Raw genomic sequence first — 16,371 nt, forward strand, 5'->3', positions numbered from 1 at the left:
AGACGTCGGGCGCCGGGCACGCGCCGGGCACGCGCTAGGGGCGTGGGGGACACGCACGGGAGGCCTTGCCTGCGCTGAGGCTTTGAAGGAGGAAAATCGGACCTTCTGACCCCTCATGGGTCCCGGCAACCCCGGTGGGCAGGACTGGGGTGACTGAAGGCTCTGTCTGTCTGTCTGTCCTCCATTCCCTCCCTCTATTTGGATTGAGAGGCTGTCAAAGTTATCCCTAAAGCCTAAGAGGTGAGTCTGACAGAATACGGATGCTGTAAGAGGCAGCAAATGAGGTTTTTGTTTGTTGGCTTTTTTGTTTTTTGTTTTTGACCTAGTTGATGTAGGGTGATGGCGGTGGCTATTCACGTAAGCCCAGCGCTCTGGAGACTGGCAGGGCTAGAGATGCGGATTGTCGCTGGAGCGCCTGACTAGCAGGTGCCACGGGAAGGAAAGACAAGAGGCTTTGCTGGTTTCTAACTTGATTATAAGACAAGGCTTCGAGATTTTTTTTTTCCCCCAGAAACTGAGAAGGAACAAAACGTGGACTTTTTTTTTTTTTAAAAAAACCACATAGTCTCTGCAAGTCAACACCTACACACCAATATCTGCACGTTAATGTAACACCATTTTTTGTGTGATTTTTTTTGTTGTTGTTTTGTGATGGCCTTGCTATGAAGCCCCATATTGGTCTCCGACCTTTAAAAATTACTACATTTATATATTTGTCTGTGTGTGTGTGTTAGGGTTTCTGTTCCTGCACAAACATCATGACGAAAAAGCAAGTTGGGGAGGAAAGGGTTTATTCAGCTTACATTTCCACATTGCTGTTCATCACCAAAGGAAGTCAGGACTGGAACCCAAGCAGGTCAGGAAGCAGGAGCTGATGCAGAGGCCATGGTGGGATGTTCTTTACTGGCTTGCCTCACCTGGCTTGCTCAGCCTGCTCTCTTATAGAACCCAAGACTACCCGCCAGGGATGGTCCCACCCACAAGGGGCCTTTCCCCCTTGATCACTAATTGAGAAAATGCCTTACAGCTGGATCTCACTGAGGCATTTCCTCAAGGGAGGCTACTCTCTCTGTGACAACTCCAGCCTATGTCAAGTTGACACACAAAACCAGCCAATGCAGTGTGTGTGTGTGTGTCATGTATGTGCTGCTTCATGTGTAGAATTCAGAGAATAACTTTCAGGTATCAGCTCTCCTTTCACTGTAGGGGTCCTGGGAATCAAACTCATGCCTTGTCCCAAGGGATTGTGCGTGCAGTCACGCTAGGCCACACTGGAAACCCTCCCCCCATTTGGGGGGCAGGAGCAGGGTGTCCTTAACACTGATATTTTAAAACATTTTAGATTTATTTTACTATGTGTGTATATAATGTGTGTGTCTGGTGCCTGTGGAGGTCAGGAGGCAGCAGATCCCCTGGAACTGGAGTTTCAGGTGATGGTAACTCTGGTTCTGGGAGCCAAATCCTTCCCATGCAAGAGCAACAGATGCTCTGTCGGGTCAGCTCTTCAAGCCTTAGACCTTACTTTTTATTCTGCAGTGCCAGAGATCAACTTCAGAGCCTTGGGTGTGCTAGCCTCCTGCGCTACACACGGAGCCCCCAGAATGATGCGGCTTCTTAGGGTGCAGTTTGGAATCTGAAAACATAACGGTTTTTTTCATAACCCATCAAAATATATCATTAGGGGGCTGGTGAGATGGCTCAGTGGGTAAGAGCACCCGACTGCTCTTCTGAAGGTCCAGAGTTCAAATCCCAGCAACCACATGGTGGCTCACAACCATCCTTAACGAGATCTGACTCCCTCTTCTGGAGTGTCTGAAGACAGCTACAGTTTACTTACATATAATAAATAAATAAATCTTTAAAAAAAAAACAAAGTATATCATTAGAATATATCTACCTTGGACTTGTGAGTTTTGTTATTGCTTTAGTTGTAAAGCCGATTTTCATTGTCTTTTGAGCTAGTAGCTTAGGTATCCCAGGCAGGCCTCAGACTCATTATGTAGCTAAAGATGGCCGTGGCCCTTGAACTGTGATCCTCATGAAAGTGGTTTTGCTTTTGTTACTCTTGGAAGCAGCTCCAAAATCTCCATCATCCAGGGGCCCTCTTTATGAACTCTGGTCACTCCATGTGCCTGCTCTGAACTTCGAACACAAAAGTAGTTAGCACACTATCTACCATGAATAGTAGTAGTTCATAGTCCTACCAAGGGAGATAACAGAGAACTTTATCTTAGTGGATGCTATAAAAGAGTCAGACACTACATACATTGACAGTAATCAAATACGCAGGTGTGTATCCGAAATCCTCTTTTCAGGGGGTCTTTGGCAGGACGGAAGAATCTGCTGTGTATGTGTATTTAGCATCTGTATTTTAAATAAATGCTCCGTGAGATTTAGATGCAAGTAGTTTGGATCTGTACTTTGAGAAACACACTGCCTCAAACAGAATAAATTAGGTTCATCCAAAGGCCCAGGAAGTAGCTAGTTTTAGGCAAATATTTATAATAGCTCTCATTAATAAGAGTTCACTTAGGTTTTCTAGCTACTCTTTGCGTATAAATCTTTTTGTTAAATATTTATTTCGGGTTTTTTTCACTATTTCATTGTTTTTAGTTGTATGTCTCTGTGTATATCTGGGTGCCCACAAAGGCTAGAGAGTCACAGGTGGTTGTGAACTCCCTGGTGTGGGTTATGGGAATTAAACCCACACAGTCCTTTTCCTGAGCATGTGTTCCTAACCACTGAGCCATCTCTTTTGTGCGTGCGTGTGTGTGTGTGTGTGTGTGTGTGTGTGTTAAAGGTAAACTATGAAACAGGCTTCTACTTTTTCCCTTTCAATATTCTAGTGCAGAGATGAGATAAATATTTTGGGTCCTGTGGCCACAGGTCTGTGTTGCAGTTAATCCACTGGCCTGCTGGCAACAGGAAAGCAGCAGAGACACCATGCAGACTAACAGAGGTAGGGAGTTGACTTTGGCCTCAGGTAGTTGCTGATGCGAGATCTAGAACAAAAGGTTAAGAACAGTAGCCAGTACGGTGCCTAGAGAGGTTTACATGCAATGTTGAAACTGCTAGATAACAATTATCATTCCCACTTCTTTCCAGAATAAGCCCTATTTTGTTTTATTAAGTGTTTTAAATATTCACTTATTTTTTGTGTGGAGATAGGCATGACCCAGTGTATGTGTGGAGCTCAGAGACAACTTGTGGGAGTCTGTTGTCTCCTTCCTCTTTCGGCAGTTTGAATGGTAATGGCCACATAGGCTCATTGAATAGTTGGCCCCCAGTGGGTGAAATTGTTTGGGAAGCATTAGGTGGGATGGCCTTGTTGGAGGAAGTCAGCCATGGGAGGCCTGCTTTAAGGTTTCAAAAGCTCATTCCCAGTTCTCTCTCTACCTTGTGCTTGTAGCTCAAGTTGTGAGCTCTTGGATACTGCTCTAGCACCATGCCTATTCACCCACTGCCATTCCTTGACAGGAAGGCCATGGACTCTAACCCTCTATATCAAGCCCCAAATAAATTCTTCCTGTGAGTTGCCTTGGTCATGGTATTTTATCACAGCAATAGAAAAGTAAACAAGACGCACCTTTAGGTGGACTCTGAGGATTGAACTCAGGTCATCAGGCTTAGCAGCAAGCCCCTTTACCTGCTGAGCCATCTCACTGGCCCTCAATCCATTTTGACTTAGGAAATTTTCAACTTATAATTGGTCAATAAAGTAAGTCATGTACATTTACAAGATGAAGAAAAACATTTTAAAAGAGTTCCTTTACAGGGTAGAAATCTGACAGATACTATTCTAGCCAGTAATTAAGGCATCAACATCCACAGTGTCATGTTGGTAGTATATATATGGCATATATATAATATATATGAGATATATATATATATGTATAGTATATACATGAATATAGATGTGTGTATACAGTATATTTGCATACTATAATATATATTATACACATGTACATATATATATATATATTATATACACACACACACACACACATATTTCACCTTGATAAGACTGATGAGGGGGCTAGCGAGCTTTGTGCCTTTTCTTCTTCAAACTCATAGCTCCGGTCTAATTAGGACCATATCTGACAATATCAATGGAAGGCATAAATCACACATATATAGGTAACTACAAAATAGTTCAGGTGGTAGTCCCAGACTAGCATAAACAAGTGAAGCCAGAGAAATAGCGCAGCTAAGAGACACCCCTAAGGAAACATACTGTGTGGACTCATGAAAGAAAAAACAGATTATCAGGTAAATACCAAGGAAGGCCATTATAAATGTCCCATAAAGGTGTTAATACAATGGAATTGGGTTAGATGTATACTGGATATTATATCACAGATTTTTCTAAAAATGGAGAATATTCTTTGTTAATAAATCCAGTTAGAAAATGGGCAAAATGAGGCCACCCACAGTGGGTGGTGCACTCAGGAGGCAGAAGGGTCACTGAAAATTTGAGGCTAGCCCGGTCTACAGTGACTTCCAAGCCAGTTGCAGCAGAGTCTGCTACCTGTTGCCACCAGGGGAAACAGAGTATTGCCCAGGGAGGGGTTCACACAAGAGCCTTGATTCATGGTATAATTTAAATGAAAACCTCCGCACAATGTCTGGAGCCCTGGATAGCCTGCAAGAGGACATCCTCAAACCAACTTTTGACTTCCAGAAGAAACACTACATATAAAAAAGGACAGGACGATGGTATCTACATTATAGATTTGAAGAGGACCTGTGCGGTCAGTTTGAACACACTGACAATAAACTCAGAGCCACCAATAATGTGTTGGTGTCACATTAAAGATAGAAATCAAAGCACTTCAGGTATCATCTAACCCAAAGCTGCTAGCCCAGATTCATTCTCTACTCTGCTATCTTCTCCCAGTTCCTGTGTATCGACCTGAATTTATGCTTCCTCTGCCTGAATACTGTCTTGTGGTTCTGTCTTCTCCTGTCCTGTGTGTAACAGTGGGCTTTGTCCTCTCGTTGAACAATACAGAAAGCAAAGCATCACACAGGACAGGAAGGAGAAATACCTTATAGAGTTACAGGGGTTGAAGTACTGACTCCCAGTTGACCTCAACTAACCCAGATAACACACAATCAATATCTCAAGGCTACTTCCAGCCTATTTTGCTGTCCCCAGCAAACTATGACCATAATGCATATAAACATGCACACATTACTGTGGGCCAAGGGCATGGAAAAGAACATAACTTAAAATTACAGCTATGCATTTGCTTAGGCTGTAAAGCTTATTGTACGGGAAACCCAAGGCAAATAAGGTTGGTTGTCACATAGTTCTCTTAAAGGCATATTAAACAAATAGGCTGAGCACACAGTAGGACAGCAGTCTTAAGTGAACCCAAGGTGTATTAACCCTTGCTGTGAAGTTCGGCAAAAGTTCCAGTCTCTTAGAAATTAAGGAATATCTTCAGAATGATGCATCACCACAGACCTGGGAAAGCTGCTGCTGACAGTTTAGGCCACTGTTGCTATTGAAAACCCTGCTGATGTCAGCATCATCTAACGGGGACACTGGCCAGTGGGCTGTGCTCAAGTCTGCTGCTCCAATTACTGGGTGCTTCATTCCCAGCACTCTCATTAGTCAGATCCAGACAGCATTGTGGGAGCCATGTCTTCTGGTTAGTGACTGATCACACAGCTGACCACTAACCCATCACAGATGTCCACCATTGCCCTCTGTGATATGTGGAGTTTGCCATCCTCTGCAAACAAGCCCATCGAAGTGGGTCTGATGCAGTGGGTGCCGGTTCTCCCAAAAACACCCCGGGAACGGTCTACAGATATCCTGGAAATATTGAAATGAGCATGCTGCAGCTGAGAAAGCTGTGACCAAGGAGGCCAGTCAGTCAGGGAGAGCACCAGTCAGGGTGAGCGGACAAGCTTCTGAGTTCAGCAACACTTAGTCTGATCCCAAGGAGTGCAGAGGTATGCGTATCCAGACTGGACTGCCTAGCCCGCCACCACGGGCTGGTCTGTAGTTCCTATGACTCAAGTCACTGAATGGGTAGAAGACCATTATGTGGCTGGAAGCTGTTCTTTCGCAGACACTTAAAGGAAGCAGAAAGCGGGTGGGTGGAAAACAATGTCAAGGGGAAAGGTGTGCATGTGGGCATTAGTGAGATGGCTGAAGACCTGAGTTCAAGCCTTGGAACAGTCATTGTGGAAGGGGAGAACCCCTCCTTTCCCACAACATGAAGAATCACAAAAACAAAAATCTAAGAACAGACCTTAAGGAACACCTCTATTAGTAAGAAATGTAAACCTTAAAAGAAAAGGAAATTCTGGAGGAAGTCTGTAATTCAGGAAGAAGAAATTAATAGCTTCAAATATGTAAAGTATTGTTAACTATACAAAGAGACTCTCAACAGGAAAAGATTAGAAATTAATAGTCGTGCAAGCTGGGCATAGTGGTATGTATCTTTAATCCCAGCACTCAGAAGGCAGAGGCAGACAGAGCTCTGTGAGCTGTAAGCCAGCCTGGTCTACACAGAGTTTTCTAGGACAGCAGGGCTGCCTACTTTGTCTTATTTTTAAAAAAAAGGGGGGGGGGGAGTAAAGTATGGAAGTAATTCTGTTAAAGGTAGACCTAGGTAAGGGAGAACTTAACAAGCCAAATACAAATCAAGAAAATACATAAATGTTTGATTTCTAAGATGGACATGCCCCCACAAAATAAATAAAGATAGACCCACACCAAAGCTATACTGCTAAATTCCATGACAGAATTTTCTTTGTTTGTTTTTTTGTGTTTTTTTTTTTGTTTTTGAGACAGGGTTTCTCTGTGTAGCCCTGGCTGTCCTAGAACTCACTTTGTAGACCAGGCTGGCCTCGAACTCAGAAATCCACCTGCCTCTGCCTCCCAAGGGCTGGGATTAAAGGCATGCGCCACCACGCCTGGCTCCATGACAGGATTTTTAAAAATCTTACACGCTAAACCGGCAGTGGTGGTGCACATCTTTAGTCCTAGCATTCAGTAGGCAGAAGCAGGTGGATCTCTATGAGTTCAAGGCCAGCCTGGTCTACATAGAGAAACCCTGTCCCAAAACAAAACAATACAAACAAAACTCAAAATCAAAACACACACTAAAAAAACAAAACAAACAAAACAAACAACCAGGAAGAGTCACATAACCCTGCAACCTGCACTTGAGAGCTAGCAATGGGAAAATCACAAGTTCAAGGTCACCACTGGCCACATACTAAGTATGAAGTCAACGTACTCTCAGTGAACTCAGTGAAACTGCCCTCTCCCTCTAATGGGTCTTGTACAGATGACCACAGGGGTACACACGTCTCAGAAGCAATTCTAGAAACTAAACTCTAGAAGCCCCGAGACAACAGAACAATCTACAATTCTTAAAGTAACCATTCCCAAGTATTTAAGACTCATCTAGTAAACTATCTGTCCAATATGTGGTAAAACTGACACTTTAAGTCACACAAGACCTTGAGAAAAGCAAACACTTCCCATGAAGCTACTGAAACGCCATCTCTTGAAATAAGCTAAGGAAAAAAAAATACAAACAAAAACACAACACCACCACCAACGACAAAACTACACACATGTCTTAGGGTTTTACTGTTGTGAATAGACACCATGACCAAGGCAAGTCTTATAAGGACAACATTTAATTGAGGCTGGCTTACAGGTTTAGAGGATCAGTTCATTATCATCAAGGCAGGAGCATGGCAGCATCCAGGCAGGCATGGTACAGGAGGAGCTCAGAGTTCTACATCTTCATCTGCAGGCTGCTAGCAGACTACTGGCTTCCAGGCAGCTAGGATTTGGGTCTTAAAGCCGACACCTACAGTAACACGCCTACTCCAACAAGACCACACCTCCTAATAGTGACACTCCCTGGGCCAAGCATACACAAACCATCACAACATGCAATACAGGTAAACAAGAGGCCAAGGGAATTCTCCATTTATGGAACAAAAGCTCTAGCAGACTTCCCCAGGAATCTGAAACAAAATGAAATAATGTACAGATCTTGAGCAAATACTTAACAGGCCAAAAATAGATCATTAAGGACATAGGCATCCAAGTAAGACAAAAAGATTAATTACAGGGCTGGAGAGATGGCTTAGTGGTTAAGAGCACTGACTGCTCTTCCGAAGGTCCTGAGTTCAAATCCCAGCAACCACATGGTGGCTCACAACCATCTGTAATGAGATCTGATGCCCTTTTTTTTTTTTTTTTTTTTTTTTTTTTTTAAAGATTTATTTATTATTTTATGTAAGTACACTGTAGCTGTCTTCAGACACACCAGAAGAGGGAGTCAGATCTTGTTATGGATGGTTGTGAGCCACCATGTGGTTGCTGGGATTTGAACTCTGGACCTTTGGAAGAGCAGTCAGGTGCTCTTACCCACTGAGCCATCTCACCAGCCCCTGATGCCCTTTTCTGGTGTGTCTGAAGACAGCTACAGTGTACTTAAATATAATAAATAAATAAATCTTTAAAAAAAAAGATTAATTACAGGGAAAACAAGTCATTCACGAAATGCCCACTCACTACAGGACTGAGCCCTGGTTAGTAACGACAAAGTTAGGACTGCAGCTGTATTCAGAAGTAGGGAGGGACGGACTGAGCCAGATTGTGGAAATGATAGGCAGAAAAAGAAATGCCTACCATCCTGTAGGAAATGCAGAAGGGTGCAGTAAATCCCCAGAGTTCCAGCAGGCTGAGGCAGGAAGAGGACATTCCAAAGCTACCCTGGGCTACAGAGCAAGCTCAAAGCCAAGTTGCTCTCTCACAGAACAACAGAACTCTAAGACTAAGAGAAAAAAATACAATTGTGTTATTTAAAAGTCAGCGATACATTTCCAAAGTATATTTTACATTAGAAAGTGGTCGCCAGGGCTGGAGAGTTAGCAGACAGTTAAGCGTACTTCTGCTCTTGCTGGGGGGATAGGGGTATTGGCTTCAATTCCTAGCACTCACATGGCAGGTCTTAAGTGTGACTCTAGTTCCAGAGAATCTGGTGCCCTCTTCTGGTCTCTAAGGGCATCAGGCATATACAATGAGCACACAGACAAGCAGGTAAAACACTCAAAACAGGTAAAATAGTAAACCTAACAGATTTTTGTTTTTCAAAACAAGGGTTTTCTCTGTACAGCCCTGGCTGTCCTAGAACTCATTTGATAGACCAGGCTAGCCTCAAACTCACAGAGATCTGCTTGCCTCTACCTCTTGTATGCTGGGATTAAAGGTACAACCACTGTAAATCTAACAAAACATTTAAGTGGTTGCCTTCAATGGGGAGAAAAAGGGGTGGGACGAGGAGAATGCTGGTTTTCATAATCTGACTCACCAAACTCAGAACATAATTTTCATATACTTATTTTTTGAGTGTGTGTGAGAGCATGCACATGGAAGTCAGAGGTAAACCAAGTGAGGTCTCTCCTTTCCCACTGTGGGTCCAGAGGATTCAATTCAGGTCCTCAGGTCTGGGGGTAAGTACCTTTACCCACTGAGACATTTCACCTGCCCTAAACCTGTAACTTTAAAAATTAAATAAAAAAAAATCAAAAATGATGTGATGGTGTGTATATGCTTGGCCCAGGGAGTGGGCACTATTAGGAGGTGTGGCCTTGTTGGAGTAGGCTTGTCACTGTGGGTGTAGGCTTTAACACCCTCATCCTAGCTGCCTGGAAGTCAGTCTTCCACTAGCAGCCTTCAGATGAAGATGTAGAACTCTCAGCTCCTCCTCCACCATGTCTGCCTGGACACTGCCATGCACCCACCTTGGATAATGGACAAAAAAACAACAACTACAACAACAAAAAAAACCAAGCAAACTAGTTAGGGGTTATTCTTTATGCCAACTAACTAAAGCACTATTCCTTTTGTTGTTCATTATTTGTTTTTACAAACCTCTCTCTTTAAAAGCAGCATATCGCCTTAGGTAGGGAAGACAGAGCCCAGCAGCCTCCAGAAGCTTCAGTAGGGCTGCTCTGGTTAGCATTAACCTTGGTAGTCTCCCTGAACAAAGGTGCTAGAGAGAAAACAGCTGTTTATCATGCCAGGTGTAGGTAACTTTATTCAAGATTTTGACAAAAATGACCCCCAAAGTAATATAAATTTAGACACCTTTAAAAAGTCTAGTTGTGAATTTCAAAAGAAAATTGCTTCAGTTTTAAATCAAATTCAAGTCAAAAGTCAAACAAATTTTACGAATCATAAATACTAGTTTCCTTCTTATTCATTACATTTTCAAAGACAGGTCACAAATGTTGCTTTTTTTTTTCTTTGATACTGGCCACTGGAACCAATTAACATAATTTCTATCTTTAAATTCTGAGTTTATACCTATCCTGAATATCTTGATATAATTAAAAATATAAATCCAGAAACCACAGTTCCTTCCAGAAGAATTCCAATTATTAAATATAGAAGAAATGAGAATAAAAAAATCACCGTTTAAACACCACAGTAGTAAATGCCACAAGCAAGATCTGCCAGGAGATAGTAAGAGGCAAACTCTAAGCAGAAACAGGACATTTGCATAGTCTCAAAGTGTCTCTAGCAAATACTTAGTAATTACAAAGGAAAGCAGGGTAAAGCTTACAGCAGAGGATCCTAGCAGACACCAAGTTAGCTGAGCGCTCAGTTGTGAACCACGCCAGGATCACATGACAACACCAGCCATCCGTAGGATGTAACATCACAGAGCAAAAGACTACTGAGACAGACAACCAAATGCAAAACTGGATCTGGAACAGTTGAGAGGATGCTACTAAAAAGATAAATGAAGTGTCTACTTTTAGCTTGCTACTTCAGCTAATATTAATAGCACTATTAACTCTTTAATTTTAACAAATGTTTCTGTTAGAGAAGATGTCAAAACAAGGGGAAGGCAGATGGAGGATACACGGGAATGCTATTTTTACAACTCTTCTGTAAGTTTAAAATCATGTTAGTAGTTCAAAAAATAACTTAAGGTATATACACATATATGTTCATTTGTGCGTAACATGTACACACACACCAATGAAGGATGTGCATTAATTGGCATCGTGGGCAGCGTAAGTGAAGTAAGACGTTTCCTTCCGAATCTCTCACTGTCTCACTGACAACACAGCTAAGCTTTAAGGTTTCTCCTCTTAGAGCATAATTGTCAAAACTTTTATAGAAAACGCTTGGAGGGTTACTTAGAGCTCACTCCTGGCTAGCCTGGAACTGTGTAGACCAAGATAGCCTCAAATTCAGAGATCCACGTACCCTGCCTCTGCCTCATAATGCTGGAGTGACAGGCGTGTGCCACAAATCCAGCTTCGAAAACCTTTTAAAGACATTTCTATATTCTCTTTTATATATTCTACATAAGCTATGCCTCAGTACAGTGCTTGCCTGACACCGCATAAACCAGGCACACACCTACCTGTGTAATACAAAGTGAGGCAGGAGGACCAGAACTTCTAGGTTGTCCTAGGCTATATGCCAAGTTTAAGGCCAACCCGGCATGAAATTCTGTCTCAAAAATAAAAATTATAGATATAAAACACACATACACGTGTGCACACAAGAATACACACACCCCATAGACAGATGATTGATTAGATAGATAAGAGATTAAATGAGATGAAATGGATTTGATAGTGTCTCCTTATATAGCCTTGGCTGACCAGGTTGGCCTTGAACTCAAGAGATCTACCTGCCTCCTCTGACTGAATTAAAAGTGTACACCACCAAACTCAGCCAAATGATATTTTTTAAAAACTACAGACTCCTAGGATACAATGATCACTTCTTGAGTCACTTATCCTGTTTATTTTTTGGGGCAGGATCTTATTTGGCTCAGACTGGCCTTGAATTTATTAGGTAGCTGAGGATGACCTTAGACTTGTAGTCTTCCTGTGTCTACCTCCCAAATGCTGAGATGGGTATGTACCACTATGGCTGGTTTATCCACTACTGGGGATTTAGCCCAGGACTTCATGTATGTTAGGCAGAGCCACACACATCTCTAGCCCGTAGACAATCTTTTTACTACACTTTTTCTCATCCTAGGTTAGCATTTGTTTGATTCCTGTGAGCAGAAGGGAAGGCTACAGGCTTAGTATCACTAATATAAAGGCCTGCTAGTCTAGAAAAAAGTATCACCTTGATATTCTACTAAGAAACTGCCTCTGTTGCAAAAGCGGATACTGAATGCTAGATCTCACTTTAGGCTTAAAAGGTAAATTATTTACCTGTCTCTGAATAACAACATACACGGATAACCAAGAAAGGCCCCTTTCTTAAACTTGGCTCTAAATTGACTATTACTAATATTAAATAACATCTTTCTTATGAAACAGGCAATTCTATGCAATTTGCCCTACGAAATATAGACCAAATTTAAATTAAAAAAAAAAAAAGAATTTTCCACTTCAGCTACGGCTGACTCATTCCCTGAGTGTGAATCTCCTTCTTTTCCTTCTATCAGCATAAACCGAGCTCAGATCTGTCCCACAGATCTACTGACTGGAGAATGGTGTTATTAAAGAATTGTATTTGTTGCTTTTTTGCCGTCACTATTTATACTAACCGTGGCATTTAAGTTTCCATGTTTTTATCATAAGGCTCTCTATAGAAGCAGCAAGAGCCAAAAAATATTTTTCTTAAGAAAGCAATTTCAAAGTGGATCTTTATCCAAATACAACAAAGCAAAGAATGTCCACAAACACTGTCATTCCTATTTCAATGTAATTTTCAGTCACCTTCCCCATCATGAAAAGCAGAAGTGGGAAGGATGGAATGGAACATGCTGTACAGAAAGGACACGAATGACTTTAGGAGCCCACCACACACTGCAATATATTCAAGTGGTAAAAGGATATGAATTCGTTCAGAACTGCTCACATATCTGGCTGCCAATATTTGATTATATTAAACATATTACTACAAAATGTACGAAGAAGTAGAATAGTATTACACTTGTGACCTGCAGGTAAGAAAACAGAACAGAGGTCCAAGAGTCTAAGCTATAATATACACATGAAGTATCTGCAGTCACAATGCACAAAAATGTGACAGTCCAGATGCTTACAAAACAGCCTGTTTGTCTCAGATTAGGCGTTTGACAACCTTTACATAAAGTCTCTCTCCCTCCTTAGATCTGACAAGCAGCAGCCTACAGACACCTTGGCTTGCGTAAGGAGAGGTCTACTTGGCAATACTGACAACTCCAGTTTCCTATTCTGTTCAGTCATCTGAGAACCGGAAAGAATCTTGTCACTGCTGCTTTCATTCCTCTGCCGGCTTTTCCAGTTTTTTCCCCCTTTCAAGTTTTAGGTCAGGAGAAAGTTGGAATGTGTTGCTTCTTGTCACAACAGGCGTTTCAAAAGATGGGAACTAACCAAATTAAAGAGTTCTTTGGCCAAATCAGTCACAGGCTCCCCTGCATTCCAAGTTATTTCATAGTCCCTTTTTTTCTAATTTTTCCAGTATGGCCTGGATCTTACAAACAGCTTCTTTCCTGGCCTGACGGACAGAGTCCTGGCCCCCAGTTTCAACAGAATCCAGTTCTAAAAGTTCCTTTGTCAGCATTTCTTCCAGAAGCCAATACGCTTTGTCTGTCTTTTTTCCTACAAACTCTTCTACTTCTTGCTCAAGAAACTGCACCTTCTCCAGCACATGTATGATCTTTTTAATACTTGGAGGAGTGCCCTCATCTGAAGAGAAACACTCTTCTGGGAGATTATTACTCGGAACTTGGTTGCTGGGATGCTCGCTGCTGGCATTACCATATAACTGAGGCTCAGCACTATACTGGACTTGAGAATCCAAAAGGTCTGAGTTGTCATTGTTCACTGCTCCCGGAGATTCATACTGATGGACGCTGCAGGGAAAGCTGTGCCGGCTCAGGCCTTGACCCGATGGGTTGTAGGAGTACGAGGGGTCCTTGAAATGGGAAGACAGAAAGGAGACAGAAGCTGTCTTAGTGGGAAGCTATCAACATCAGATATGTCAGTGTGCATCGTTTACCAACCAGGAAAGAACTGAAAAGACTTCCACAGAACCATCAGAGACCAACACTGTTAGACGACAAAGGGAGAGCCCTTTGAAGCAGGAGGCACACAATTCCTAAATACGATGGTTGGAATCTACCTCAATGCAAGTCACTCTGTGAACACTTCCCAATTTTACGACCTCACAATTCCTCGGTGACTTAATCATTAGTTTCCCTTAGACAGTGAAAGCCTTCAGAGCATAGGCAAAAGCAGAGTGTGTGTCTATGGCTTATGTAAAGCCCAGCACCCAAGCCAGCACGTGCTATTCACATCGATTTTCCTCTCGCTGCATAACATGAGATTGTGAAATACATCCCTTGATTCTATTTAATATTCAGATAGTTCCGGCAGAAAAGAAGCATTTTCCTGTCTTTTTAAAAAAGATATGGTCCTGGAGAGATGGCTTCTCCTGAGGACCCAAATTTGATTCTCAGAAGTTACAAGGCAGCTCATAACTGTCTGTAACTCCAGTTCCAGGGGATAAGCCTCCAAGGGCAACAAGCACATATGTGGCCCATAGACATACAGGCAGCCAGGATATCCGTACACATAAAAAATAATGAAAAATTACAACAACAGATAAGAACCTTAAAAAAAATCCCCAAACAATACTGTCTGTAAGAGAAAAGGAAGCTAACACCATGCTTAGTAGAAACCACCAACTGTTTTGCATCTAACAGACTAATACAGAGAAAGAAGTGTCGTCTTGTGTCCTCTTAATTGCCTAGAGATCAAAGGAATAGCACTCGGAAGGCCTCCTACCTTAGGCTGCTGAGGTGGGGGTGAAGGAGGCGGCTGAGGAGAACTGTTGCCTGGCCACGGTGAAGCACTTTCCGTCATGTACAGGCTCCCAGCCGAGGGGGCTGAGGGTGCAGCTGAAGGCCAGGGGTAACGGGCTCCCATCCCATAAGCGCTGGAAGCCCAGGCATCGTCTTGTGGTCGTCCAGTCCCTCCTGACTGCGGCACAGCGCGGTTGCCATCTCCATAAGGATAATGGGGCAAGGTCATTCCAGGGTTCTAGATTGGGAAAACAAATATGCTGCTATGCTGGCAGGTCACTGCTTATACGTAATGAAAACAGCACAGACAGGTCCTGACCTGCTAGTGACTCATTAATCAGTTACCAAAAGTTCTCCACACCTGAGAAAACCTGGCTCCCAAAATAAAGAACAGAGTTGTTAAAAGACTCATGAGTTAGACTTCAAATTCACTGGGTGAAGCATGTATTTTCCAAAAGCACTACAGATAAATGAATCCATACATTATAAGACAGTAGAAGTGTTCTCAAAACAAACAGGAATAGGTTTGGTATACTCACAGCATATTAATATACACCTAGAAGCATTAGGAAAGACTAAGTTAGGGAAAGCTTCAAGCAACAACTAAAGATCTATTACAAAAATTGTATGGGGGCTGGAGAAACGTCTCAGTGGTTAGAGCACACACTGCTCTTCTAGAGGATCCAAGTTGAAATCCTAGATTCCGTATGAGGTAGCTCCGGAATCCATCACTCTAGTTCCAGGAGTGCTCACACCTGTGGCCTGAGTACCTGCACTCATGGACATGAGCACACAGTCACGAGTACACATGGAATTAAAAAGAATGAAAATAGGAGAAAACTAAAGAGGTGCCAGGTGTGGTACCATGTGTATCTAGTCCCGACACTCAGGGGAGAGAAATAGGCAATTTGCTGTGATTATTTGAGGCCAGCTAGGTCTGTAGAGGGAGTTCCAGGTGCCCAGGGTGACATACTAACACCTGATCTCAAAGAAGAAACAGACAAAAAAGAAACAGACAAAAATATATAAATTATGGGCTGGAGAGATGGCTCAGTGTGTAAAGGCACTTGTTATGCAAGTCTGGGGACCGGAGTTTGATCCCTGGAACCCACAGAAAGTGAAAACCTGCTCCACAAAGCTGGCCTCTGTCCGCTACACATGCGCTGTGGTACATGTGTGCCATCCCTTACAACTCCCATCATGCACACAAATAATAAATATATTAGGATTTAAAGGAATTATGATATTTTAAGGTCTCTTCAGCCACATCCATTTAGGCATCAATATAAAAGAAACCCCTTCCTTCACTTGTCAAACAATTTTTTAACATCTACAGTACTTCCTTTTTTGTTCTTTTTTTTTTTTTAAAAGATTTATTTATTTTATGTATGAGAATAGCATTGTTGCTGTCTTCAGACACACCAGAAGAGGGCATTGAGCCCAATTACAGATGGTTGTGAGCCACCATGTGGTTGCTGGGAATTGAACTCAGGACCTCTGGAAGAGAGCAGTCAGTGCTCTGAACGGCTGAGCCATCTCTCCAGCCATTTTG

The 16,371-nt window shown here is 42.4% G+C and overlaps 1 protein-coding gene and 1 long non-coding RNA gene across 2 annotated transcripts in view; one reads left to right on the plus strand and one right to left on the minus strand.

The window, feature by feature from the left end:
• Positions 1–15,223, plus strand: Gm17484 (predicted gene, 17484). The gene is made up of 2 exons (NR_154462.1): positions 1–240; positions 13,144–15,223. It is a non-coding gene; the product is annotated as a predicted gene, 17484 (long non-coding RNA).
• Positions 10,059–16,371, minus strand: part of Bag4 (BCL2-associated athanogene 4) — a 20,672-nt gene continuing 14,359 nt past the window's right edge. Inside the window, exons 4-5 of the mRNA NM_026121.3 lie at positions 14,803–15,057; positions 10,059–13,930 (exon numbers count right to left, since the gene is read on the minus strand). Coding sequence (NP_080397.1) covers positions 13,445–13,930; positions 14,803–15,057 — 741 coding nt within the window. The 3' untranslated portion in view covers positions 10,059–13,444. The remainder of the gene's footprint in view (positions 13,931–14,802; positions 15,058–16,371) is intronic.

This window comes from Mus musculus, chromosome 8 (genome assembly GCF_000001635.26).
Source record: "Mus musculus strain C57BL/6J chromosome 8, GRCm38.p6 C57BL/6J".
Lineage (NCBI taxonomy): Eukaryota > Metazoa > Chordata > Mammalia > Rodentia > Muridae > Mus > Mus musculus.